The following is a 26,777-nucleotide window of genomic DNA, read 5'->3' on the forward strand; positions in this document are numbered from 1 at the left end:
CCAAAAACGTGTTTAACAAATCCAAACATATTTTATTTTAAATTCTTCAAAGTAGCCACCCTTTGCCTTGATGACAGCTTTACACACTCTTGGCATTATGGGCGGTACAGTTGCCATACAGCCCAACAGGATGCTCTCAATTGTGCATTGTAAAAGTTTGTCAGGGTTTTAGGTGCCAAGCCAAATTTCTTCAGCCTCCTGAGGTTTCTTCACCACACTGTGCGTGTGGATGGGACCATTGCAGATCATCAGTGATGTGTACGCCAAGGAACTTGAAGCTTTCCATGTGCTCCACTGTGGTCCCGTCGATGTGGATAGAGGCGTGCTCCCTCTTTCCTGAAGTCCACGATCAGCTCCTTTGTTTTGTCGACATTGAGTGAGAGGTTATTTTCCTGACACCACACTCTCAAGGCCCTCACCTCCTCTCTGTAGGCTGTCTCGTCATTGTTGGTAATCAGGCCTACTACTGTCATGTTGTCTGCAAACTTGATGATTGAGTTGGAGGTATGTGTGGCCACACAGTCATGGGTGAACAGAGAGTACAGGAGGGGGCTGAGCACACACCCTTGTGGGGTGTTTAGGATCAGCAAAATGGAGTTGTTGTTTCCTACCTTCACCACCTGGGGGCAGCCCGTCAGGAAGTACAGGACCTAGTTGTACAGGGCGGGGTTCAGACCCAAAGCCCCAAGCTTAATGATGAGCTTGGAGTGTACTATGGTGTTGAAGAGTGAGCTATAGTCAATGAACAGGGATAGGGGATTGTGCAGTGTGATGGCGATTGCATGGTCTGTGGATCTATGGATCTATGCGGCGGTAAGCAAATTGGAGTGGGTCTAGGGTGTCAGGTAAAGTAGAGGTGATATGATCCTTAACTAGCCTCTCAAAGCACATCATGATGACAGAAGTGAGTGTGACAGGGTGATAGTCATTAAGTTCAGTTACCTTTGCTTTCTTGGGTACAGGAACAATGGTGGCCATCTTGAAGCGAATGAGGACAGCAGACTGGGATAGGGAGAGATTGAATATGTCCGGAAATGCTCTGAGGACATGGCTAGGGATGCCGTCTGGGACGGCAGCCTTGCGAGGGTTAACACGCTTAAATGTCTTACTCACGTCGACCACAGAGAAGGAGGGCCCACAGTCCTTGGTAGCGGGCCGCGTCGGTGGCATTGCGTTATCCTCAAAGCAGACAAGGAATGTGTTTAGCTTGTCAGGAAGCAAGACGTGTAGACGCAAGGTGTTCCGACGTGGCTGGTTTTCCCTCTGTAGTCCGTGATTGTCTGTAGACCCTGCCACATGCGTCTCGTGTCTGAGCCGTTGAATTGCGACTCCACTTTGTCTCTATACTGACACTTTGCTTGTTTGATTGCTCACGGAGGGAATAACTCCACTGTTTGTGTTCGTCCATATTCCCAGTCACCTTACCATGGTTAAATTTCCGTTTTGCGCGAATGCTGCCATCTATCCACGGTTTTTGGTTAGGGTAGGTTTTAATAGTTTCAGTGGGTACAACATCTCCTATACACTTCCTGATAAACTCAGTCACCGTATCTGTGTATTCGTCAATGTTATTTTCAGAGGCTACCTGGAACATATCCCAGTCTGTGTGATCAAAACCATCTTGAAGCATGGAATCTGATTGGTCAGAACAGCATTGAATAGTCCTTAGCACCGGTACTTCTTTTTTGAGTTTCTGCCTATAGGAAGGGAAAAGCAAAATGGAGTCATGACTTGCTAAAGGGAGGGCAGGGGAGGGTCTTGTAGGCATTTCAAAGCTGAGTAGCAGTGGTCTAATGTTTTCTCAGAGCGAGTGCTACAGTCAATCTGTTGGTAGAACTTCGGTAGCGTTTTCAACAGATTTGCTTTGTTAAAATCCCCAGCTACAATAAATATGGCCTCATGATATGTGGTTTCCAGTTTGCAAAAAGTCCAGTAAAGTTCTTTGAGTGCCGTCGTGGTATCAGCTTGAGGGGGAATATACACGGCTGTGATTATAACCGAATGGGAGATAATGGGAGATAATACGGTCGGCATTTCATTGTGAGGTATTCTAGGTCGGGTGAACAAAAGGCCTTGAGTTTCTGTATGTTATCACAATCACACCAGGAGTAGTTAATCATGAAACATAAACCCCCTCCTTTCTTCTTCCCGGAGTGTTCTTATTCCTGTCTGCGCGATGTACTGAGAACCCAGCTGGCTGTATGGACAAAGACAGTATATCCCGAGAGAGCCATGTTTCTGTGAAACAGAGTATGTTACAATCCCTGATGTCTCTCTGGAAAGAGATTCTTGCCCCTAGCTTGGCTACTTTATTATCCAGAGACTGAACATTAGCGTGAAATATACTCGAAAGCGGTGGATGGTGTGTACGCATCCTGAGTCAGACTAGAAGTCCACTCCAAATATCTCTTCTCCGCTAGCTGTGTTTTGCATCAGCCTCTGGAATCAGTTCAATTGTCCTGAGGGGTACGAACAAAGGATCCAATTTGGGTCAGTCGTATTCATTTACATTTACATTTAAGTCATTTAGCAGACGCTCTTATCCAGAGCGACTTACAAATTGGTGAATTCACCTTCTGACATACTGGTGAGTTACTAGTGGTTTACTTCTTTAGTTCTTTCCGGCTGAATGTAGTAACACAAAAGATGTCCTGGGCTAATTAAAGTAAAAAATAACACACAAAAAAACTAAATACGGCAAAGTTGCTTGGAAGCTAGAAGCAGAGCTGCCCGCTCTGTCGGCGTCATCTTGCAGCCTGTATCCTGACGTCACTGTTCACATGATCCAGGGCAACACATGCATGACATTGGTCGGAGCAGGCAGTGAGTCTTCCGTAAAGTGCCATCTGTGGGGGCATTAATGCCCTCTTGTGGACAGGGATGGACTGGTTCTTTTTTATTTCCACCACTCTCGACAGCCGCTTAGCCAGCAGGGCTCCGCTTGTCTCCTTTCGGGAAGGTTCTCCACCGTCAGCCCCGAAGTGGAAAAGCACGCAGTGCCTTTTCCTGCTTATTTTTAGCCTAAAATCGGTCCGAACAACCCTGTAGTAGAAATCTGCTCATCAAAGTACATCTATCTGTCCCTCTATGGCACCTCCGAGGGAGTCAGCTAAAGGTGACACTTTGCCACCACAGTAGCTCCAATACATTTCCTGAGCTGCAGAACGGTGCACTGGGACATGGGCAGAATTAAATCTGCACAAGAGCTCTGTGTGGGGCTACGTGGCAGTCAAAGCTGCATCCAACTCCGTCAGCAGCTCAGTCTGGTAGAACTGCATCATAGTTACGGACGAAGGGGAATGTGGCTTGGAGCAGGTTGTTGTTACTTCTTTGCAAAAATCCCTAAAAAGAGCCAGGTGGTGCTTGACAGCAGCAATCACAGGGTGCAGGTACAGATTTCTTCTGTGGTGGAGGAAGGTCATTTCTGCGGGGGAGGACAATCACAGGCGTGAGGAGGTGGCTTCCCCTGAATTAAGTCCTCCTCATTAACCAAGAACCCTGCTGAGCCCGCCAGAGTTAACATGTCGTCATCCGAACCTGGGCCCAGTGAGTCACTGTGGGAGACCGATTCAGCCGGCTCACTATCGCCCTGCTGGGAGGCTAGTTCTGCTCTGACCACAGCTCCAAATTTCTCCCCACGTCCTGCAACTTGACAGGTACCGACATCCAGCACAGGAAGGTCGCCAATGTTAACCCCGAGCTTTCTCAAGAATGCTACATGTCTATCCAAAGTGTTTGTATGCAGCCGCTGGCAATGCGCACACAAACTGATCGACCATGAAGGGACAGTTTAGATGGCACAAAGTCAGATAGTCTCATGTTCCAATAAAAAAAATGTGTAGAAGCATGAATTGTTCTTGCTCACATTGAGGTGAAGTGAAACAATTTATGAATGAATTCGAGCCACAGTGTTATCACCTGTGGAAGGTGGGGCTTTCAGAAAGGCACGGATTTCATTAGCCTAGTCAGGCGTGATTTTAGTTCTTCAATCAAAGTCGCAAAAGTGAGTTGTGTTGTACCGAGAGTACCGACTGAAAGGGAACCCTTCCACTCAGATCACTCCCAAACATTCCTAGCAAAATTATTGCTTGAGATATCGTTTTTGCTTCTTTCTTTTGATATTGAGATAAAAACAGCTGTTTTGGGCCTTTAAAGCGGCAAAGTGTGATTAGTACATACATTTTTGTACTTTTATATTATTGTTATATACCCATTGATTCTTGAAGAATATAAGTTATTAATGCCTTGTTTAATTGTAGTACCCCATCAGAACCTAAAATATTATATTTTATATATCTCATGGATGGTCAGTCCTTGCAGTCCTTGCATCCATAGCTCTGTCTATCTTCCAGCTGTATCTACCAGCTGTTTAAAAAAAATCAGTGGCAGGGTAAACGCTTTGTTATTGTCTGAACTGCAGATTGCCCCTTTAATTATGGGTATAAATGTGCCATTCAAATGATTTTATCATACTGTATATCAAAGACAGACATGAGGTTTGTCCACCTTGGTCTCTGATAAGGGCAATGACAATCCCTTATTATGCAATCGTTCAAAACCAATGGACAAACCATTTCCCCCAACTTTAGAACATTTAAATCTTGAGTCCCTTTTGGGCTCTGAGTGGTGCAGCGGTCTAAGTCACTGCATCTCAGTGCTAGAGGTGTCACTACAGCCCCTGGTTAAATTCCAGGCTGTTGCACAACCGGCCATGATTGGGAGTACCATATGGTGGGGCGCAATTGGCCCAGCATTGTCTGGATTTGGCTGGGGTAGGCCGTCATTGTAAATAAGAATTTGTTCTTAAATGACTTAGATAACTTAAATAAAGTTTAAACACAAAACTAAAACACCCTCCCTCTCGGTTCCCATAGTGTGAAACTCTCCCTTCAGAGATGCACCCCTCTCTCAAAAAGTCACATTGAGAGTTCAGTGGACGCTAAAGCAAACAGCAGAAGCTACTAGACAGGAAAGAGAGTCGACTAAGTCCACAAACTTTTTGTCCCTGTGTTTGGAGACAATGCGGGGGGGGGGGGGGTATTGCATGCCAAAAATGATAAATCACTTGGAAGAGATTGAAACAGGATGATTCTGTTTTAGCCAAATGATATAAATACCATGTGAACGTTGTCTTTGTCGGTTTTACTAGCTACAGAAATGAATGGAATTACTCTATGATCAAACTTTGCAAAGTTTTTAAAGTATGAAAAAAATGCTTAAAACGTCCGTAACATCTAAGACAATCCTGCATTAGCACCATATGCAACACAATGGGGACAAAAAATACACATCTGAGCAGATTGATTTAGCAGTAAACAAAACACAAAATCACTCTTCTCATATATATCCACCACATCCCCAGTGTCAATTTCCTCAATAAGACAGATTTAGAGGGATTTGTTTTTGTGACGACAAAATGTGTTTTCAAGGAATTTAAAATGATAATTTCAAATGGATGTAACTAAGAGAGAAGAAGAAAAAGTTATTACCTGATGTTGGCAGCTGCAAGGAGAGGTTTGAGACTGCGTCACACAGACGCAAACACACATACACACACAATGTACTATCTCACCCAAGAAAGTGCACACACTGTCTCTCCCACACTGACGCTTCGTCCAGCTACACACACACCACACCTCTCAGGGTCTTTTGTGCCTTCTGTGTCAAGGGAAACAGTGGACAGTGGACAGTGGACTACAGCAGAGGAGACAGTCAACTGAGTATGGCCAAGCAGGGAAGCGAGAGAGAGAGAGCTTATTCAATCAAACCCGTAATGCGTAATTCCTATGGTCAACTAAAATCCCCCAAACTGGTTTACAATCACAAGGATGGATGATACACTGATGCGTGAACCACAGGAGGCTGGTGGCACCTTAAAAAGGGGAGGATGGGCTCATAGTAATGTCTGGAACGGAATCAATGGAATGGTATTGGACACATGAAGCAGATGGTTGCCATGTGTTTGATACACTACATGACCAAATCTATGTGGACACCTGCTCATCAAACATCTCATTCTAAAATAATGGGAAATAATATGGAGTTGGTCCCCCGTTTGCTGCTATAACAGCCTCCACTCTTCTGGGAAGGCTTTACACTAGATGTTGGAACATTGCTGTGGGGACTGGCTTCCATTCAGCCACAAGATCATTAGTGAGGTCGGGAACTGATGTTGGGCTATTAGGCCTGGCTCGCAGTCAGCGATCGAATTAATCACAAAGGTGTTCGATGGAATCGTCTAGAATGTCACTGAATACTGTAGCGTTAAGACTTCCCATCAATGGAACCAACGGACCTAGGCCAAACCATGAAAAACAGCCTCAGACCATTATTCCTCCTCCACTAAACTTTACAGTTGGCACTATGTATTGGGGCAGGTAGCATACTCCTGGCATCTGCCAAACACAGATTTTTCGGTCGGACTTCCCAGATGGTGAAGTGAGATTCATCACTCCAGAGGATGGTTTCCACTGCTCCAGAGTCCAATGGCATTGTGCATGGTGAGCTTACGCTTGTGTGCGGCTGCTCAGACATGGAAACCCATTTCATAAAGCTCCCGACGAACAGTTTTTTTTTGCTGATGTTGCTTCCAGGGGTGTTTGCAACTCAGTAATGAGTCTTGAAACCTAGGACAGGCGATTTGTACGTGCTACGTGCTTCAGCACCCGGCTCTGTGAGCTTGTGTGGCCTACCACTTTGCGGCTGAGCTGTTGTTGCTCCTAGACGTTTCCACTTCACTAACAGCACTGACATTTGACCGGGGCAGCTCTAGCAGGGCAGAAATTTGGCGAACTGACTTGTTGGAAAGGTGGCATCCTATGACAGCGCCACGTTGAAAGTCACTGAGCTCTTCAGTAAGGCAATTCTACTGCCAATGTTTGTCTATGGAGATTGCATGGCGGTGTGCTCAACTTTATAACCTGTCAGAAACAGGTGTGGCTGAAATAGCCGAATCCACTCATTTGAAAGGGGGGCCACATACTTTGCTATATATAGCGTACCATTCCATTCACTCCATTCCAGGTATTATTATGAGTCGTCCTTCTCTCAGCAGCTTCCTGTGGGATAAACATACATAAGCATTGTGGTATGTAGTAGGTGGGTAAGAGGGGTAGGCCACAGTCAGGGTCAGATTAATGCAGGGGTTTACCGGAACTGAAGCCCCTCTGCCCAGGAGACAGCAATATATGTATATATATATATATATACATTATACAGTTGAAGTCGGAGGTTTACATACACTTAGGTTGGAGTCATTAAAACTCATTTTTCAACCACTCCACAAATTTCTTGTTAACAAACTATAGTATTGGTTAGGACAAGTAATACAGACAGATTATTTCACTTACAATTCACTTTATCACAATTCCAGTGGGTCAGCAGTTTATATACACAAAGTTGACGGTGCCTTTAAACAGCTTGGAAAATTCCAGAAAATGATGTCATGGCTTTAGAAGCTTCTGATAGGCTGATTGACATCATTTGAGTCAATTAGAGGTGTACCTGTGGATGTATTTCAAGGCTTACCTTCAAACTCAGTACCTCTTTGCTTGACATCATGAGAAAATCCCAAGACCTCAGAAAAAAAATTGTAGACCTCCACAAGTCTGGTTCGTCCTTGGGGGCAATTTCCAAACGCCTGAAGGTACCACGTTCATATGTACAAACAATAGTACGCATCATAGCGCTCAGGAGGTTGACGGGTTTGTCTCCTAGAGATTAACGTACTTTAGTGCGAAAAGTGCAAATCAATCCCAGAACAACAGCATAGGACCTTGTGAAGATGCTGGAGGAAACGGGTACAAAAGTATCTGTATCCACAGTAAAACGAGTCCTATATCGACACAACCTGAAAGGCCGTTCAGCAAGGAAGAAGCCACTGCTACAAAACCTCCATAAAAAAGCCAGACTATGGTTTGCAATTACACATGAATACAAAGATCGTACTTTTTGGAGAATTGTCCTCTGGTCTGATGAAACAACAATAGAACTGTTTGGCCATAATGACCATCGTTATGTTTGGAGGAAAAAGGGTGAGGCTTGCAAGCCAAATAACACCATCCCAACTGTGAAGCACGGGGGTGGCATCATCATGTTGTGGGGGTGCTTTGCTGCGGGAGGGACTGGTGCACTTCACAAAATAGATGGCATCATGAGGGAGGGAAATTATGTGGATATATTGAAGCAACATCTCAAGACATCAGTCAGAAAGTTAAAGCTTGGTCGCAAATGGGTCTTCTAAATGGACAATGACCCCAAGCACACTTCCAAAGTTGTGGCAAAATGGCTTAAGGACAACAAAGTCAAGGTATTGGAGTGGCCATCACAAAGCCCTGACCTAAATCCTATAGAACATTTGTGGGCAGAACTGAAAAAGCATGTACGAGCAAGGAGGCCCACAAACCTGACTAAGTTACACCAGCTCTGTCAGGAGGAATAGGCCAAAAACCCAACTTATTGTGGGAAGCTTGTGGAAGGCTACCCAAAATGTTTGACACATGTTACACAATGTAAAGGCAATGCTACCAAATACTAATTGAGTGTATGTAAACTTCACATACTCTGAATTTGGTTGGGGTAAATATTTTTATTTTACCTTTATTTAACTAGGCAAGTCAGTTAAGAACAAATTCTTATTTTCAATGATGGCCTAGGAACAGTGGGTTAACTGCCTGTTCAGGGGCAGAACGACAGATTTGTACCTTGTCAGCTTGGGGGTTTGAACTTGCAACCTTCCGGTTACTAGTCCAACGCTCTAACCACTAGGCTACCCTGCCGTAAACTGCTGCCTTGACACATATTTGTTTTTCATGCAGTCAGTATTTAACTTTTGCCCCAAATCCACTTGGCGATGGCAGATTGTTACATCAGGTTTACAACCAAATGAAAACAGTTGAATTGAAACCCACAAAAATCTTTCTGGTATGATGTGGTCTGCCCATGCACAAGCCACAATTATGCCAATGTTAGTCAGTCTCTTCTACAATAATCTAAGGACGAAAATCACACTCTGGCCATGTGTAACAAGGCTCTAACGCACTATCCCCAATTGGAAAAACTTGTGATTGCTTTACAGTGTAACTTGTGGAACACAATACTCCAACGTTTTAAGAATACAAGCAGTGCACTTCAGGCATTCCGACTGAACCTCTCTAACGCTGTTCATTTGGTGGCCACGGGGGTTTGCTATGCTCGGGAAGGTGCGGGACCCCTTTCAATTCAAGCGGAAGGTTTTTGTTGAGGAGCAACGGAAGGACCCTACCATGGCCCCTCTGATCGATACCGCATCATCGCTCAAGGAGAGTCAGGCGATAGAAGAGGGGTGTAATGGTGTCCAAGCTGTGTGTTGGTAGTTTAAACAGACAGCTCGGTGCATTCAGCATGTCAATACTTCTTACAAAAACAAATGATTTGTATCCTATTCCCCGGCTAGAGGATTACATCGATCGGATTGGGAAAGCTCAGTGTGTCTCAAAGTTTTATTTGCTGAAAGGATACTGGCAAGTGTCCCTGTCAAAACATGTTAAAGAGGTATCTGCCTTTGTGAAACCAGAGGGCTTGTATCGGTGTCAGGTTCTTCCATTTGGGATGAAAAATGCCCTAGCCACATTCCAACGTTTGATGAGTACTGTGACAGCAGGGTTGAACAATGTGGTCCCTTACATTGACAAAGTGGTAGTGTACAGCGACTCATGAGCAGAGTATGTGGACCATATATGTGGATGGTTCCAGTGTTTGGAGGGGGCAGGGTTGGTGGTAAACTTACCCAAGTGTGAGATTGCACAACCCCAAGGTGACATTTTTAGGTCATGTGGTAGGGTTGGGGAAGGTGAAGCCAAGGCAGCCAAGATCCAGGTCATACTTGACTTGCCGGTGCCACAGACACGAAAGCAGGTGTTGAGAGTTCTGAGTGGGTTCTATCAGATATTTTTACCCAAATTCGCAGCAGTGACTGAACCCCTGACAAATCTGTTGAAAAAAAGGGGCTAGGGTTTGCTGGACGGAGCAGTGTGAGCAGGCACTGGAACAGGCCAAGGCCATCTTATCATGTGAGCCAGTGTATGGGGCACCACATTTCACAGTACCATTCAAGCTGGCGGCTGAGGCAAGTGATGTGGGGGTAGGGGCTGTGTTGCTGAAGAAGAACTTGTCTGGGGTCGAAAAGCTTATTAACAGTGGTTACCAACCAGTTAGCTCGATCGACTGGTCGGCTTTCCTAGGCTTTCCTATTCGATCGCCAAACTTTTCTGTAAAAATCCCAACAATAAAGCTTTTACGTTCCTATTTTTGTATTTGTTTCACACTGTTTGCTGTAGGGCCACTTGATTCAGCAGCCCTGCCCATCAGGTAGTCAAAGTGTCCCATTTTTAACCATTTTGACTGGTACAAACTCTACATACTCAGTGGGCTCCGAGAGCAAATCAAGTACACCTCTAGGCATACCGCTGGCCAATGAGATAGCTCAGATCACCGTGTCTGATGCTTCCATGAGCTCACAGCGAAGTTGACTCTACTGTGTGAGATTTCAAGAGAGACTATAGAGAGACTGTTAACGAATACAGCAAAGTTCTGCTGTCATGAGTCTGTTAATGTTTAAGGTTTTATTCAGCACTGTCAACATTTTATTCATAATTCTTATAAGCCATAAAACGTCGTCTCCCTATCCACTTGTGCTACAAAGTGTATTGATAGACTTGCATTGTTATTAACGGCTTGTGTCTTTCTAATGTCAAAGAGTATTTCATACAAGTAAGGGTAAAAAATTAATTAATGCCAGAGTCAGAAATAATCAAGTGCAACTTGAATTTCGCCATCAGCTGGAAGACAGTTTCTCCTTTTTGGTCAGTCAGTGGAGAGAGGAGCGGAGAGAGGAAGAGCTGAGGGATGGTGGGAGGCAGCGTCTCTCTCCCTCCCTCTCCCCCTGCTTCCATCTGCTGCGACTGACCATCAGAAGAAGGCCGCTCTGGTACTTATGCTGCAGTAGTTTATGTGTCGGGGGGCTGGGGTCAGTACTTCTCCTGTCCTATTCGGTGTCCTGTGTGTCCTGCCCCAGGACTACCTGACATGATGACTCCTTGCTGTCCCCAGTCCACCTGGCCGTGCTGCTGCTCCAGTTTCAACTGTTCTGCCTTATTATTATTCGACCATGCTGGTCATTTATGAACATTTGAACATCTTGGCCATGTTCTGTTATAATCTCCACCCGGCACATCCAGAAGAGGACTGGCCACCCCACATAGCCTGGTTCTTCTCTAGGTTTCTTCCTAGGTTTTGGCCTTTCTAGGGAGTTTTTCCTAGCCACCGTGCTTCTACACCTGCATTGCTTGCTGTTTGGGGTTTTAGGCTGGGTTTCTGTACAGCACTTTGAGATATCAGCTGATGTACGAAGGTCTATAGAAATAAATTTGATTCGATTTGATAGGAACATACTGTAGTTGTAAAAATGGCCAGCTCATCTCCTTTGCAAGAACCCAACTTTCTTTTGTTTTTTTTAATGAAAAAAGGTCACGCCAATCATCATAATTTTATTTGCCAATCAGCAGCCTTTTTTCCCGGGACTTAAGTGTAAAATCAGACCAAGCAGGGCTTCAGGCCGTCTGTAGTTTCCATTCTGATGACCAACCGGTTTTACTCTCCTGCTTTTTCTACCTCCTTAGAAATAATTGCTTTTCATTCTGATGTTTTATTGTATGTGCAGCTAAATGTAAATTCCAAAATCCTGATGTCTCGTTGTTTGGAGCTAAATAGTGTCTGTTGTAAATATGTACCATTTGTGTTAAACTTGCTAGCTATCATTAGCATTAGCATTGTCATCCAGAATGCATTACTATTAGCATGCTTATCAGCGATTAGTATTTGTCTGTGGTGCTAGGTTATTTTCGGTTGCAGATCGCTCATGCTTATGTTTTATAATGTGTAGATGTTTCTACATTGCTCTATTGTTTCTCTGTGCATCAAGCATGTGTTTGGCTCCACATAGTTTGTTGACATGCAAATAGGCATATTTTTCCAGTACTGTGCTCGAGCCTAAGTTGTATGTGTGTGTGTGTGTGGATCTTCATGAAACCATGAACTGGAACTACTGCTTCCTCATGTTTTGAACATGCACGGTGTGGTGTATGTTCAAAACCGTCGTAAACCCTCAGCTGATTTCCATTGTCAGCTCACACCTGACTGACGCTGCCACGACTTCTCACCTGACCGTTGTCATCAGGCCTTACCTGACCATCGCTGTTGCGACTACTTGCCTGACCATCGCCACTAATGTAGACCAACTCATACCATCAGTGGGTAGCTGGCGTGAAAGGCAAATACATCACGCCAATAGGGTTAACTCAATTTGTGAGAATTCTAACGTGGCTAATATAGTAAAGATTGCTACACTGCCCCCTCCGAACAGGGAAGGCGCATCCCACTCTGACGCCAAAGTAGCAAACAGCTGGACAGGAAAGCAAACCAGGTCGCTAAAGTGAAAGGCAAACACTCTATGCATCACACCAGGGAATTATAACATGGCTCATATAGCGAGGATGAAGTGTTGATGTTGCCACTTTGCACCACTAGATGTCCATCTGTATCAAGTTCCTCAGTCACCCTGAAAGTAAGTGGGTCAGCTAAGAAAGTTTCCTTACATCCCATTTAGTATAATTCAGCAATTAGTTTTGTGCAATATTCATTTGGTGATAGCGGCAACTATCAATATGTGATAGTTTTGGGGCCTGTAAAAAAGATAAAATTGATTTCTCTCAAAATGGGGTTGGTCAATACAGGTAATCTACATGGGTAAAAATGGATTCTTACAATAAGATAACTGTTTCCAAAGGGTATGTGCTGACATGTTTAGCTAAAATGTTTAATTAGGTTGTTTACCAAAGAGACCAAAATAAAATAGATTTTGTGAGCTGTGGGTTTTTTGCCTTCAGCCACATGTCACATCCCCCCCCCACCCTAGACTAAACCACATTGCCTACACAAGCCACAGCCAGACACACACATGCATGCATGCACGTGCACACCCATACACACACAAACATATGCTTGAACACCCACAAACGCACACCCATGGTGTGGTGAGAGACAAAAGGCTCTCTCCCAGAATAGTACACTGTTCTGAGAATCAGTCCCCTCCCCACACACATGGAATTCCATAGGCCAATTTAGGATGAGCCAAATATGGATATCCAGGAAACAATTTATTACAGGAGCTTCTAGAGGAAAGTGACTGTAGTCAGCATTTAGACAGACTGTGCTATGTTTATAGCATAAGAATTCCACTCATATCCATCATATTACTGTGTATGACTCATATTATAAGCGTTAAATAATGTACTACCGACATTCAGAAAGATACACTTAAAGTAAAATTGTCTGTCCAAAAATGTTGAGATATGTATAATGCTTTTGGTATCCTCATCTTAACAACAAGTATGAATGTATAATCCACCCAATCATCTACACTAACTGAAAGTTACATTTTCACTCACTTACAACCAGTGCAGGACAGTGATGGGAGAAATGAGGAGGACAGGCTCATGGGTGGAATGATGATCTATGTATGTTCAGTGTGTATTTACTGTATTTCTTTGAGGAAATGGAATAGTTTCACAGAAAGGAGACATGTTCTTATTTGACCTTCCGTCTTCCGTTCCAGGAGTGGGCACGCTTGTTTTTACAAGAAGCTGCCCACCCTATAGTTTAGCATCCTAAATTATATTGACTTAAGTCAGTGAGGGGGAGGAGGTAGAAGAAGAAAGACTGAATGGAGTAACTCTTGGAAGCATGCATGTGTGTGTGTGTGTGTGTGTGTGTGTGTGTGTGTGTGTGTGTGTGTGTGTGTGTGTGTGTGTGTGTGTGTGTGTGTGTGTGTGTGTGTGTGTGTGTGTGTGTGTGTGTGTGTGTGTGTGTGCATTCAGCACCCGACACCAATACAGTGAGTGATGAAGCTGAGTTGGCTAGGAGGAAGTGATGCAATCATGTTAATTGGCATTTTAATCAGTATTCAATTCATAACAGTAAAGTCTACATTGATTAACACAGTACAGGAATACAACTTTATATCATTGCTACCATAAGAGCACTATAAATATTATCCGTAGAATATTGTATTTTGTGGATCACAATGATTTCCTAATATGTGATTTCTCTTAAAACACGAGGAACTTCAGGAATAAGTTGTGCAAAATATATGATCTGTTGCCAAGCTTTTACTTCTACAACAAGGAGATTTCCAGCCAGTACAGACAGTTTATGATTTATGGTAATAACAGGTGCTGCAGTGACACTCTGTGTGGTTCGTCACCGGGAAGCCATCCTTGGTGGTGACCTGAGAGAGGAGAGGGAGAGAAAGAATCAAGTGAAAGAGAGAAAGTTTAAAATTTTAAAAAACATTCAGGTTAATTGGAGTTGTTGTTAAATGATACGTTTAGACGTTATGTGCGTTACACTAGGAATGTCGTCAGGTCAGATGATCAAACTTTCGGTAGTAGAGAATATCAATCCCAACTACTTTATTAGCTAAATATTGTCTTACCCTTTCCCCTTCTTTTGCAACGCAGCATGTGGCTTCAGAGGTGATGTTCTTGGGGACCAGCATGGTTTGCTTGGACCGTAGTGGGGTTGGATAAGCTCTGGAGAAGCAGCAGCCTGTACACTGCATGATGTTGGGGAAGATTGTGTTCGGCTTCAGTGTGCATTCCTCACAGCCCACTGTGAAGAAATTGACATACATTCATTGAGAATCTATTGAATAGTCTGATCTTAAGCTTGGTGCACTATTCATCACCAATCTGTGGCTCTCTTCCTTGTAAACACACCGTTTGGGAATAAGGAGGTAGTATACCAATTTATATTCTCTCTCTCTCTCTCTCTGTAATGACAACAGAACTCACTGCACAACTCACTGCTAATTTTGTTCCCAGAATGCATAAACCATCAACAAAAACAGTTATTGAAATGTAAAACTTACTGTTTGTCTTGTCACTGTTTGGATAAGAGTCTGCGATGACTAGAAGTGCGGACAAGATGAGGGATAGTCCAGTTGATTTCAACAGGCACATTTTAGTGACGGGTGGCAATATCCTGACAGGAAACATGAATAAAACCATTCAAAACCAGCATATTCATCTCAGAAGTTGAAAACTCATAAACACAAAACACAGCAGTGAAACAATACATTGGAAACACAACAGAGTGAATGGGAAAAGCATTACCTGCGTATGTTGTGTATCTTGGTGGAAGCCTGGTCAGTGTTCAGTGTGTAGACCCTATTGCTCCCTCCATTAACTTTTATACCTCTGCCCATGTGCTCGACTGGGATTAAGTAAACCCCTCCAACGTTATCAGTGATATCTGTGAGGCATTGGCCACTTGACGACCTGCTCTAATCCTTTAAATGAAAAAAGGAACTGCACACATGGTCGAAAGTCAAAACACGCTTCCATCCTTCCATCCTGACTATGGATGGAAGCTTCTAATCCCTTAAACAGGTGGGATGTTGCTAGGTAACTGCTGTTATGTCATGCAGAAGGCAAGGCAAGGTCATTGGTTCATTAGTTTAACTTATGTTCATGGTCTTTTGCTTTGTAAATCAATACATCTAAAGACATGTTTAATACTTTGAATATCTGATTCATCTTTCCATGCTGAATTATATCTCCCAAAAATAAGTAAATATGTAAGCTACACAGAAAAGTGAAATATTTCACATTAAATAAATGGGGTTTCTTATATAAACCATGAGGACTAGTCCCAGGCCATGCTTTATTATCATCTGGGGCAGTGCTAACATGAGTGCAAGCAATGAATACGGTATATGAAATAATACTATACTCTCAGAGAGCCAAACAGATACACTACATGGCCAATGGTATGTGGACACCTCTTCCAACTAGTGGATTTGGCTATTTCAACCACACCTGTTGCTGACAGGTGTATAAAATTGAGCAAACGTCAATGCAATCTCCATAGACAAACAATGGCAGTAGAACAGCCTTACTGAAAAGCTCAGTGACTTTCAACATGGCATCATCATAGGATGCTACCTTTCCAACAAGTCAGTTTGTCAAATTTCTGCCCTGCTAGAGCTGCAACTGTAAGTTGTGTTATTGTGAAGCGGAATTGTCTAGGAGCTCACAGAACGGGACCGCCAAGTGCTGAAGTGAGTAGCGTGTAAAAAGCATCTGTCCTCAGTTGAAACACTCACTACCCAGTTCCAAACTGCCTCTGGACGCAACGTTAGCACGAAAACTGTTTTTTGGGAGCTTCATAAAACGGGTTTTCATTGTCGAGTGGTGTAAACCTCGCCGTCATTGGACTCTGGAGCAGTGGAAACTCGTTTTCTGGAGTGATTAATTACGCTTCACCATCTGACAGTCTGACAGACGAATATGGGTTTGGCGAATGCCAGGAGAACGCTACCTGCCCCAATGCATAGTGCCAACTGTAAAGATTGGTGGAGGAGGAATAATGGTCTGGGGCTGTTTTTCATGGTTCCAGAAAAGGGACATCTTAAAGCTACAGCATACAATGACATTCTAGGCAACTTTGTGGGAATAGTTTGGGAAAGGCCCTTTCCTGTTTCATTATGTCAGTGCCTCCTTGCACAAAGAGAGGTCCATTCAGAAATGGTTTGTTGAAATCGGTGTGGAAGAACTTGACTGGCCTGCACAGAACCCTGACCTCAACACCTTTGGAGATTAATTGGAACGCCGACTGCGAGCCAGGCCTAATTGCCCAACATCAGTGCCTGACCTCACTAATGCTCTTGTGGCTGAATGGAAGCAAGTCCTCGCAGCAATGTTCCAACATCTAGTGGAAAGCTTTCCCAGAAGATAAGAGCTTGTTATAACAACAAGGAGGACCAACTCCAAATTATGTGGTGGCCATGTTGTGTATTTCCCTTAGAGATGCAGATCAATGGTATGTTTATATTCATGTAATAACATTAATGAGTCAGTGTATCCTCAATTAAATGAGAGGTATGCTAATGAATGTGTACTCTAAATTAAAGGTACACTATGCAGAAATCTGTCAGGTGTATGGATTATTTTCACAAAGGAGAAATGCTCACTAACAGTGATGTAAACAAATGTGTTCACCAAATTCTTTAGAAAAACGTTTTTTTGTGGTATGGACATTTTCAGGGATTGTTTATTTTAGCTCAAAAAACATGGGACCAACACTTTATACATGATAAGACACACACTCTACACACATGAGATGTTGTATTGTGAATATGTAAATATGTGATAGTGGAGGAGTGGACTGAGGAAACACACTAAATGTATTTGGTGAAGTGGTAGGACATGTCATGTAATATTTTAAACTGTATATAACTGTCTTAATGTTACTGGATGCCAGAAAGAGAAGCTGCAGCCTTGGCAGCAGCTAACGGGGATCCTTAATAAATATAAAAACAAAATACGCATGTTGCGTTTATATTTTTGATCAGTGTAAGAACAGCTACACCACGGTATCTTTTTATCTTTCCGTTTACCTATGTTTTAAAATTGACCTTGGTTGCATTGGAGACTAGACCCAGGCAGGTGTAACTCAATATGCATGGAGGATGGTACATGAAATCTCAGAGATTTAAAGGCTTATGGTGCAACCATGTCATGAGCAATAACTGTTCTTCAATCCTGCACTCTTAGTGTAATTGTATTTCTCCATTCAAAATGGCAATTGTATAGCCTACTGTAAAAGATTAAGACTAATTGCAACAGTGTTTTATTATTGATGTTTTCATTAACAAAAGACGAAAGATGAATATTGTCAACTAAATGCATTCTCAACTAAAAATATGTGGGTAAACACTGATCGCCAGTCAGTGTGAGTAAAGTAATGTTCACTTTACTTTCAATGCATTTTTCTGCAAAAGGTAGGTACACGCATGTGCAAAATAATTTGCATATGAACAGCATTTGTGTGCATTTACCCTCCACTACAACACTGGTAACATTCTGTAAATGATCTGTTATATACTCTTCTCTAATACCGCTCTGGATAAAGGCAATCTACAATTTTCTAAGTACAAATGAAAACCGCTTTTATTCCCCCAAAATGTTGCCATTTTCTATGGTTTAGCATAGCATCTTTAATACATTGTTTACTTGCCGATTAACAATCAGTCCAGACATAGCCATGGAAAGCAGTCCTAGTGAAGCATTTGTGTGACGCGGTAGCTACTGAGGTAATTGTGGTTGCTGGCTCTGTTTGTGGTACAAGGTCCAGGCCGCGATGAAGATCCTGTAGTAGAAAATGAAGATGAGGCCATGGAGATGTAGAAGGCCCTGAAGGTGGAGGAGATGGTGTGGCCGATGTGGTAATGCTCGTGTAGTCACGTGTGGTGTGTGTGCGTTCGGTATCCGGGCACACATACACTTTCACAAAATGTGTGGTGAAGCTGAGTTGGCTGGGAGGAAGTGAGGCGATCATGTTAATTGAGGGTTCTGGTTAGTATATAGCCCTGTCTGTCTCCTCAACTCACCACATCCACTTAATCCCTCTCTTATTGTCTCAACATCCAGTGGGATAGTAGTGCCTGGCGTTCCAAACGACTACCGTACACAGTACACGGATTATTGGCAGAGTTGGGTTTACAGCTACAAACATCTGATTCTGGTGGAACTAGGGAAAAGGTAAAGGACCATGGTTGATTTCAACACATACACAATACACAGGTTTAGCACAGAATTTATACACTAAAGTGTATGTAGTTGTAGTATATAGAGTGAATATAGCTATAGTATGTAAAATGTAAATGAAAAATCTGCATGTGGGAAATGAATTGAACTGCAACTGTCTCACTTGTTTGGGTTGGCAACATTTTAATGCGTTTCTTTTAACAGCACACCTAGGACAAACTATTGATGGTTTTATTCAGATGCTTGATACATGTTATTAGAAATACAAAAAATAATTCCAGTAGGCCTAATGCATCAATCCACAGTTACTAAAATCAACCATGTTAATATTCTGTGTTCATTGTAGAATGAAGATTACAATAGTGATTTTTTGCTTGGTTGGGGCGGTTTATGCCAACCCAGTAAGTACCCTTGTTTTTTTTATTGAACAATCTTAATTTCTTCACAATAAAATGTAAATGATGAGTTGATATAGATTTAACACATCAGACTGTTGTATTATTTTGTGTTCTCTTACTGTATTTGTTTCTTTTGACAGATTCTGTACAAAGCTATTTTGGAGCAGAGCGAACTGGAATCATCAAACATGGTAAGTGTTATCAAAACAAGCAATCAAAAGTATCTGCAGTTTGATTGTTGTGTTGGGGTGTGGGTCGGAAAAATGCACACAAACGCAAGCCTGTTGACTGCAATCACGTTGTCAACCTCCACCACAGTCCAAGTCAGAAAAGCTGACAGTTACGGTAGTTCCTCACTCCTGTGCCAAACCTCAAGTTTAGATTGTAGTCGAGGTAGAGGTCATTGCACTGTATACACCCATATTTATCCCTACAATGAGTTTTTTGGGCAATGGTGGACTTGTTAAGATTTTAAATAAGCATGATGATTGTTGATGCTGGCACACAGGTTGTCATTAAATGCATTGCGGTTTTCTGCTGGCATTGTGTTTCAGACTCAAACGCAAAGGTTAAGTTCATCCGCCTCACAATCTCCGCATCAAAGTGACACTTCGGAGCTCAAGGTGGGTTGAATGGAATAATATTAAAATGTCAACAGGTAAAACAAATGTAAAACATACATTTGTAAGTGCATTGGCGAAAATCAGAATAGGTCTTTATCTAACACATATCCGTTACACTTTATAATTACTTGCATGAATAAGACATGAATGTACTATGCTTATTATTTGTAATACATATAAATGTTTATAATAACCCACATCTCTTTTCTTATAGAGCTCTGAAGAAAGTACCTCAGAGGACCAAGTAAGTTCATCTTTTTTTTTTAAAGGCTCATTATTTTCTGCTCAAAAGTATTGACATTACAAGCAATGCCTAAATATATCTGGGAGCGTATTTACACAGCGTTTCAGAGCAGTAGTGCTGATCTAGGATCAGGTCCCCATTGTCCATGTAACCTTATTCATTAGGATCTACAAGACAAAACTGGTCATAGATCAGCATACTCTGAGACGCTTGATACATACGCTTGATACAGACGCCCCTGTTCTCCTTTATCAAGTGGCTCTAATCTCTAATGTTCAATCTGTGTTAAATTGCGTTTCAGAGTTCAGAGTCTGAGTCCGAATCATTGGAATCCAATTCAGAGGTGAGTGACAACAACAGTATTCCTACTCCAGTATTATCCTTCCCACTTGAAAAAATACTATATTATTAACTGGGTGGTTCGAGCCCTGAATGCTGATTGGCTGACAGCCGTGGTATAGCGGAGTATGACAAAACATATATTTTTACTGCTCTAAATACATTGGTAACAAGTTTATAATAGGAATAAGACACCTCGGGGTTTATAGTACATGGCCATTATACCACGGCTAAGGGCTGTATCTAGCCACTCCGAGTCGCATCCTGCATAAGAACACCCCTTAGCCGTGTTATATTGGTCATATACCACACCCCACCGGGCCTTATTGCTTAAGTATACTATGGTATAAATACTATATTATTCACTGTAGTTTTTACTGTAGTATACTGTAGTATTCACAGTAAAATATAGTACAAACACTGAAGTAAAAGAAAATTGTAGTATATACTATAGTAATTAATGTAGTGTTTTTGCGGACTGTAGTATACTGTAGTATTTACTGTGGTGTTTTTGCGGATATTAATATAGTATTTACTATAGTGTTTTAGTTTTATTATCTTTGATATAGAAGTGGCATAAATTGCTATATGGGGAGGGGAATGGGCAGAGTAAATGCAAATGAAATACTGTAATATAAAAAGTGCAGTATTTTGCACATTGTGGTGTTTTTGCAGACATTACTGTAGTATTTACTACGGAGCTTTTTTTGCAGATAATACTGTAGTATTTACTATAGTATTCTACAGTATACTACAATGTTGTATAGTAAGTACTAGAAATTATTGAGGGACACTACAGTGTATAGTATAGTATTCTACAGTATCCTACAGTTTACTATATAATTCTATAGTAAGTATTGTAGTATTCTACAGTAAACTGTAGTATTGTATTTAATGTGAGTTGTTCTGGTTGTGCAAATACTAGGGCTGTTAGTCGATACAAAATAAATACATTGAAAAATACCTCCTTGGTCCATTTTGTTGCAATCTGTTCCCCACACAGTCTTCCGAGAGCCATTCTTTAGAGAGTGAGAGCCAATCACTGGAGGACAGGGTAAAGATCCTCAGATTTACATCATTTCACAGAGTGCATATCAAAACAATAAAATGAGAAAGATGCAATCAATTTACAATATGTCAGGAAAATGACGATGGTTGCATTTACTGTATCTTCTGTTGGTTTGTTTCAGCAGATTGACTCCAATGCTATTGGGGATACACGAGACAACAGCCAAGGCAGTGAAGAAAACGTTCGAAAGGTTCGTCTTGCACTTGTCATAATATCCTGTGTCCTGTTATGTCATGTATAAGAACGCATTTCTACACAATGCTAAGCCTGTCAAAATCTTAGTTTGACATTGATATTTAGACTGCACAGAGCACTTACTACATACAGTATGTGCTTACGAGTCATTCACAATCTACTGGCTCATCAGAGGTAGACTCCAGCCACTCAAGCCAGACTCTTCACCCTGCTACCGTCTGGCAAACGGTACCAGAGCATCGGTTCTGGGACCATCAGGCTTCAAGAAAGCTTCTAACCCCATGACATAAGACTGCTAAAATCACAGGAGGCTGCTTAGGGAAGTACAGCTCATAATAATGTATGGAACGAAGTGAACGGAATTGCATCAAACGTCTGGAATCCATGTGTTTGATGTATTTGATACCATTCCAATATTTCCACTCCAGCCATTGCCATGAGCCCATGCTCCCCAATTAAGGAGCCACCAACCTCCTGTGTGTTAAATAGCCAGACTGCTAAAATAGCCAATGAATGGTACCCAAACAATCTGCACTGACTCTATCTTGCACTGACCCTACGCACACTCACTACACTATAAATTGACACCATATACACACATTTAATCACACGCACTGCACTGTCACTCCTATACAAATCTCTCACACCTTCAAACATTAAAATGCATACGCACGCACACACACACACACACACGCACACACACACACACACACACACACACACACACACACACACACACACACACACACACACACACACACACACACACACACACACACACACACACACACACACACACACACACACGCATACCGACACAACACAAACATACATACACGCACGCACATTCACACGCAAACTTTTACACTCATAATTTGCTGCTGCTACTCTGTTCTTTATTTTACTCTTATTATTATCTATCTGGATGCCTAGTCACTTTATCCTGCCTTCATGTACGTACAGTATCTACCTCAAGTACCTCGTAGCTGTGCACATTGATCTGGTACTAGTACTCCCAGTGTATACCGTGCATTCTGAAAGTATTCAGAACCCTTGACTTTTTCCATATTTTGTTACGTTACAGCCTTATTCTAAAATGGATCAAATAAAACATTTTCCTCATCAATCTATACAAAATAACACAAGATGACAAAAATACCTTATTTACATAAGTATTCAGACCCTTTGCTATGAGACTCGAAATTGAGCTCAGGTGCATCCTGTTTCCATTGGATCATCCTTGAGATGATTCCACCTGTGGTAAATTCAATTAACTGGACATGATTTTTTAAAGTCACACACCTGTCTATGTAAGGTCTCACAGTTGACAGTGCATGTCAGAGCAAAAACCAAGCCATGAGGTTGAAGGAATTGTCCGTAGAGCTCCGAGACAGGATTGTGTCGAGGCACAGATCTCGGGAAAGGTACCATAAAATTTCAGCAACAATGAAGGTTCCCAAGAACACAATGGCCTCCATCATTCTTAAATGAAAGAAGTTTGGAATCACCAAGATTCTTCCTAGAGCTGGCAGCCTGGCCAAACAGAGCAATCAGGGGAGAAGGGCCTTGGTCAGGGAGGTGTCAAAGAACCCGATGGTCACTCTGACAGAGCTCCAGAGTTCCTCTATGGAGATGGGAGAACATTCCATGAGGACAACCATCTCTGCAGCACTCCACCAATCAGGCCATTATGGTAGAGTGGGCAGACGGAAATCACACTTTTTATTTTCATTTTTTTAGTTGAACGTTTATTTAACTTGGCAAGTCAGTTAAGAACAAATTCTTATTTACAACGATGGCCAAACCCTACCACGGGCGTCGCTGGGCCAATTGTGTGCTGCCCTATGGGACTCCCAATCACAGCCAGATGTGATACAGCCCAGGATCGAACCAGGGTCTGTAGTGACACCCCTAGCACTGAGAGGTAGTGCCTTAGACTGCTGCACCTTAGACAGCTGTGCCACTCCACAGTAAAAGGCACATGACAGCCCACATTTAAAAACCAAAGAATTCTCAGACCATGAGAAATAATATTCTCTGGTCTGATTAAACCAAGATTGAATTCTTTGGCCTGAATGCCAAGCGTCACACTAAGGATTGCCGCTGGTGACGAGATGCAGGCACAGGGAGTGAACATTTAAAAACCATAGACAGGAACAGAATACGGACAGCGTCTGGACAGTGGAAACGGAAACAACAATAATGGTGACATGGAGATGAAACAGAGAAAACAGACAGATATAGAGAATGCAATCAAAACGTGAAGGAGTTCAGGTGAGTCCAATGAGCGCTGATGCACGTAATGATGGTGACAGGTGTGCGCAATGAAAGGCAGCCTGGCCCTCGAGCGCCAGAGAGGGTGAGCGGGTGCAGGCGTGACAGTCACATCTGGAGGAAACCAGGAGGAAACCTGGAGGAAACACATCTGGAGGAAACCTGGCACCATCCCTACAGTGAAGCATGGATGTGGCAGCATCATGCTGTGGGGATGTTTTTCAGCGGCAGGGACTGGGAGACTCGTCAGGATCGAGGGAAACATGAACGAAGCACAGTTCAAAGAAATCCTTGATGAAAACCTGCTTCAGAGCACTCAGGACCTCAGACTGGGGCGAAGGTTCACCTTCCAATAGGACAACAACCCTAAGCACACAGCCAAGACAACACAGGAGTGGCTTTGGGACAAGTCTCTGAATGTCCTTGAGTGACCCATTCAGAGCCCTGACTTTAATCAGATCTAGCATCTCTGGAGAGACCTGAAAATAGCTGTGTCAGCAACGCTCCCATCCAACCTGACAGAGCTTGAGAGGATCTGCAGAGAAGAATGTGAGAAACTCCCCAAATACAGGTGTGCCAAGCTTGTAGCGTCATACTCAAAAAGACTCGAGGCTGTAATAGCTTCCAAAGGTGCTTCAACAAAGTACTGAGTAAAGGGTCTGAATCCTTATGTAAATGTGATATTTCTGTTGTTGTTGTTTTTTATAAATTTGCAAAAAAAATCTAAAAACCTGTTTTTGCTTTGTCATTATGGGGTATTGTGTGTAGATTGATGAGAAAAAATTGACTTAATAAATGTTATAACAACATAATAACATAATAACAGCAAAATGTGGAAAAAGTCAAGGGGTCTGGATACTTTCCGAATGCACTGTAGCTCCATTCTTGTGTATTTTAATTAATTCCGCTTGTGTTAGTTGCTATTTTTGAAACTCTGCATCGTTGGGAAAGGTTCGGGAAGCAGGAATTTCACTGTACAGTCATATTCAGCGCATGTTATCAACAAAGTTTGATTTGATTTAAAATGAAGGATTACCATTCTGTATGAACTGACGACAACCAACCTTTATTTCACCCATCTGTGTCTTGTCCACTTCTCTAGAATTGGATCCGAGTGTTTGCCGTCCGAGTCTTGAGTGCAGAGGACAACAGCAGCTCTGAGGTCAAAGGGCAGCTGGACCTACCCACTAATCAGGGGGCAGTGAAACAGAGCACACTCTCTCCCACCACTTTGACAACCAACCACAGCCAACCTGGCGATACAGTTCAGAGCAATGCAGCCTTGGCATTGGTAGAGAGTTTCCTCAAAGCCTCTGGTTCTCTCAGTGAGACCAGTGTCAGCATTGATACCAGTGACGTCAGTGCTGTTACTGGTAATGTCAGTACTGTTACCAGTGACATCAGTACTGTTAACTTTGACATAAGAGACACAAGTAACATCAAGGATACCAGCGATAGTAGCGAAAGCAGTGAAAGTAGCGAGAGCAGTGACACTAGTGAGACCAGTGATAGCAGCAATACCAGTGACAGTAAAGAGAGTGATACCAGTGAGAGTGAGGAGAGACACCAGAGCCAAGCTACAGACTGCCAGCAGGGTGTCCACAGCACTGCCTGTGACAGTGAGGAGTATTTCATCCAAGATATAGGTGACGATGGTCATTATCCAATGGATGATTTGCTCATGCCTGAAGAGGAGCATAGAGAGTTGAGTTTACGGAGATAATGCTAACATCCCCCATTTGACTGTATCAGGTTGGATGCATTTCAAATGAAGCAAGGGGAGGGAGTACAGTGTAGATCAAGTAATATAGTATGACATTGACTTCTATGATTTGTTTTGATGTTGGCATGAAATAAAAATTCAAATAAACTGTTTGGTCTACTGCTTGGAAATATAGGTTTACGTGTTGTAGTATGTGGTTGCAAATATTTTTCCTATTCATTTGCATTTTTCACTCATTTTTACGAAGAGTTTAATTCCAAAATGCTATATATCCATTTTCAGAAATGTTGGTAAATTAACTTTTATTGTTTATAGAAATTATGAGACTCGAAATTGAGATGGATGTGTTTTTTCACTATCTAATTATGGCATGGGGTTGTTTGACTCTGATCTGGATTACTGACCTCTGCCTGCCCTTGACCTGTTGTTTTGCCTGCCCCCTGTTCTAGTAATAAACTTTTGTTACTTCGACACTGTCTGCATCTGGGTGTTCCCGAAAACATGATAAATGCTATATATTTGCCTCAATCTCAGATAAATAGGTAGTAGTGCTAGGTTTTACACAGTCAAATATAACAAATATCTATTTTTTTATAAAGAACAGTACAAATTATACATATGGGTCCCAAATATATATATACAGTACCAGTCAAAAAAATGTACACCTACTTATTCAAGGGTTTTTCTTTATTTGTACTATTTTCTACATTGTAGAATAATAGTGAAGACATCAAAACTATGAAATAACACATAAAATCATGTAGTAACTAAAAAAGTGTTTAACAAATTAAATTATACTTTAGATTCTTCAAAGTACCCTACCTTGCCTTGATGACAGCTTTGCACACTCTTGGCATTCGCTCAACCAGCTGTGAGAACTCCTTCAAGACTGTTGCTTTTCCAGCAGTCTTGAAGGAGTTCCCACATATGCTGAGCACTTGTTGCTTTTCCTTCACTCCACTGTTAAACTCTTCCCAAACCATCTCAATTGGGTTGAGGTCGGGTGATTGTGGAGGCCAGGTCATCTGATGCAGCACTCCCTCACTCTCCTTCTTGGTGAAATAGCCCTTACACAGCCTGGAGGTGTGTTGGGTCATTGTCCTGTTGAAAAACAAATGATAGTCCCACTAAGTGAAAACCAGATTGGATGGTGTATTGCGGCAGAATGCTGTGGTAGCCATGCTGGTTAAGTGTGCCTTGAATTCTAAATAAATCACAGACAGTGTCACCAGCAAAGCACCCCCACAGCAAAGCACCCTCCTCCTCCA

At 42.4% G+C, this 26,777-nt stretch overlaps 3 protein-coding genes across 4 annotated transcripts in view; 1 reads left to right on the forward strand and 2 right to left on the reverse strand.

The window, feature by feature from the left end:
* The window catches only part of LOC135506673 (SPARC-like protein 1), a 12,695-nt gene extending 6,882 nt beyond the window's left edge, over positions 1-5,813 (reverse strand). The window contains exon 1 of the mRNA XM_064925994.1: positions 5,490-5,813. The gene's annotated coding sequence lies outside the window, so the exon portion shown is untranslated. The remainder of the gene's footprint in view (positions 1-5,489) is intronic.
* An 8,153-nt stretch (positions 5,814-13,966) lies between these two features.
* LOC135506674 (glycoprotein hormones alpha chain 2) lies at positions 13,967-15,318 on the reverse strand. The gene is made up of 4 exons (XM_064925995.1): positions 15,210-15,318; positions 14,966-15,078; positions 14,531-14,706; positions 13,967-14,323 (listed from the first exon to the last, which is right to left on the reverse strand). Exons 1-4 carry the CDS (start codon positions 15,299-15,301, stop codon positions 14,246-14,248), a joined length of 459 nt encoding a protein of 152 aa, XP_064782067.1. The 5' UTR covers positions 15,302-15,318; the 3' UTR covers positions 13,967-14,245.
* A 3,131-nt stretch (positions 15,319-18,449) lies between these two features.
* scpp1 (secretory calcium-binding phosphoprotein 1) lies at positions 18,450-25,980 on the forward strand. 2 transcript variants are annotated; one of them, XM_064925868.1, is made up of 9 exons: positions 18,450-18,638; positions 18,991-19,045; positions 19,183-19,233; positions 19,597-19,665; positions 19,880-19,909; positions 20,211-20,252; positions 21,252-21,302; positions 21,442-21,507; positions 24,889-25,980. In XM_064925868.1, exons 2-9 carry the CDS (start codon positions 18,992-18,994, stop codon positions 25,507-25,509), a joined length of 984 nt encoding a protein of 327 aa, XP_064781940.1. In that variant the 5' UTR covers positions 18,450-18,638; position 18,991; the 3' UTR covers positions 25,510-25,980. The 2 variants fall into 2 exon arrangements, with proteins under 2 accessions (XP_064781940.1, XP_064781941.1); XM_064925869.1 differs by having other exon boundaries at positions 18,460-18,638; positions 21,439-21,507.
* The last annotated feature ends 797 nt before the right edge of the window (positions 25,981-26,777 follow it).

The sequence above is a fragment of the Oncorhynchus masou genome, chromosome 20 (assembly GCF_036934945.1).
Source record: "Oncorhynchus masou masou isolate Uvic2021 chromosome 20, UVic_Omas_1.1, whole genome shotgun sequence".
Taxonomy (NCBI): Eukaryota; Metazoa; Chordata; class Actinopteri; order Salmoniformes; family Salmonidae; genus Oncorhynchus; species Oncorhynchus masou.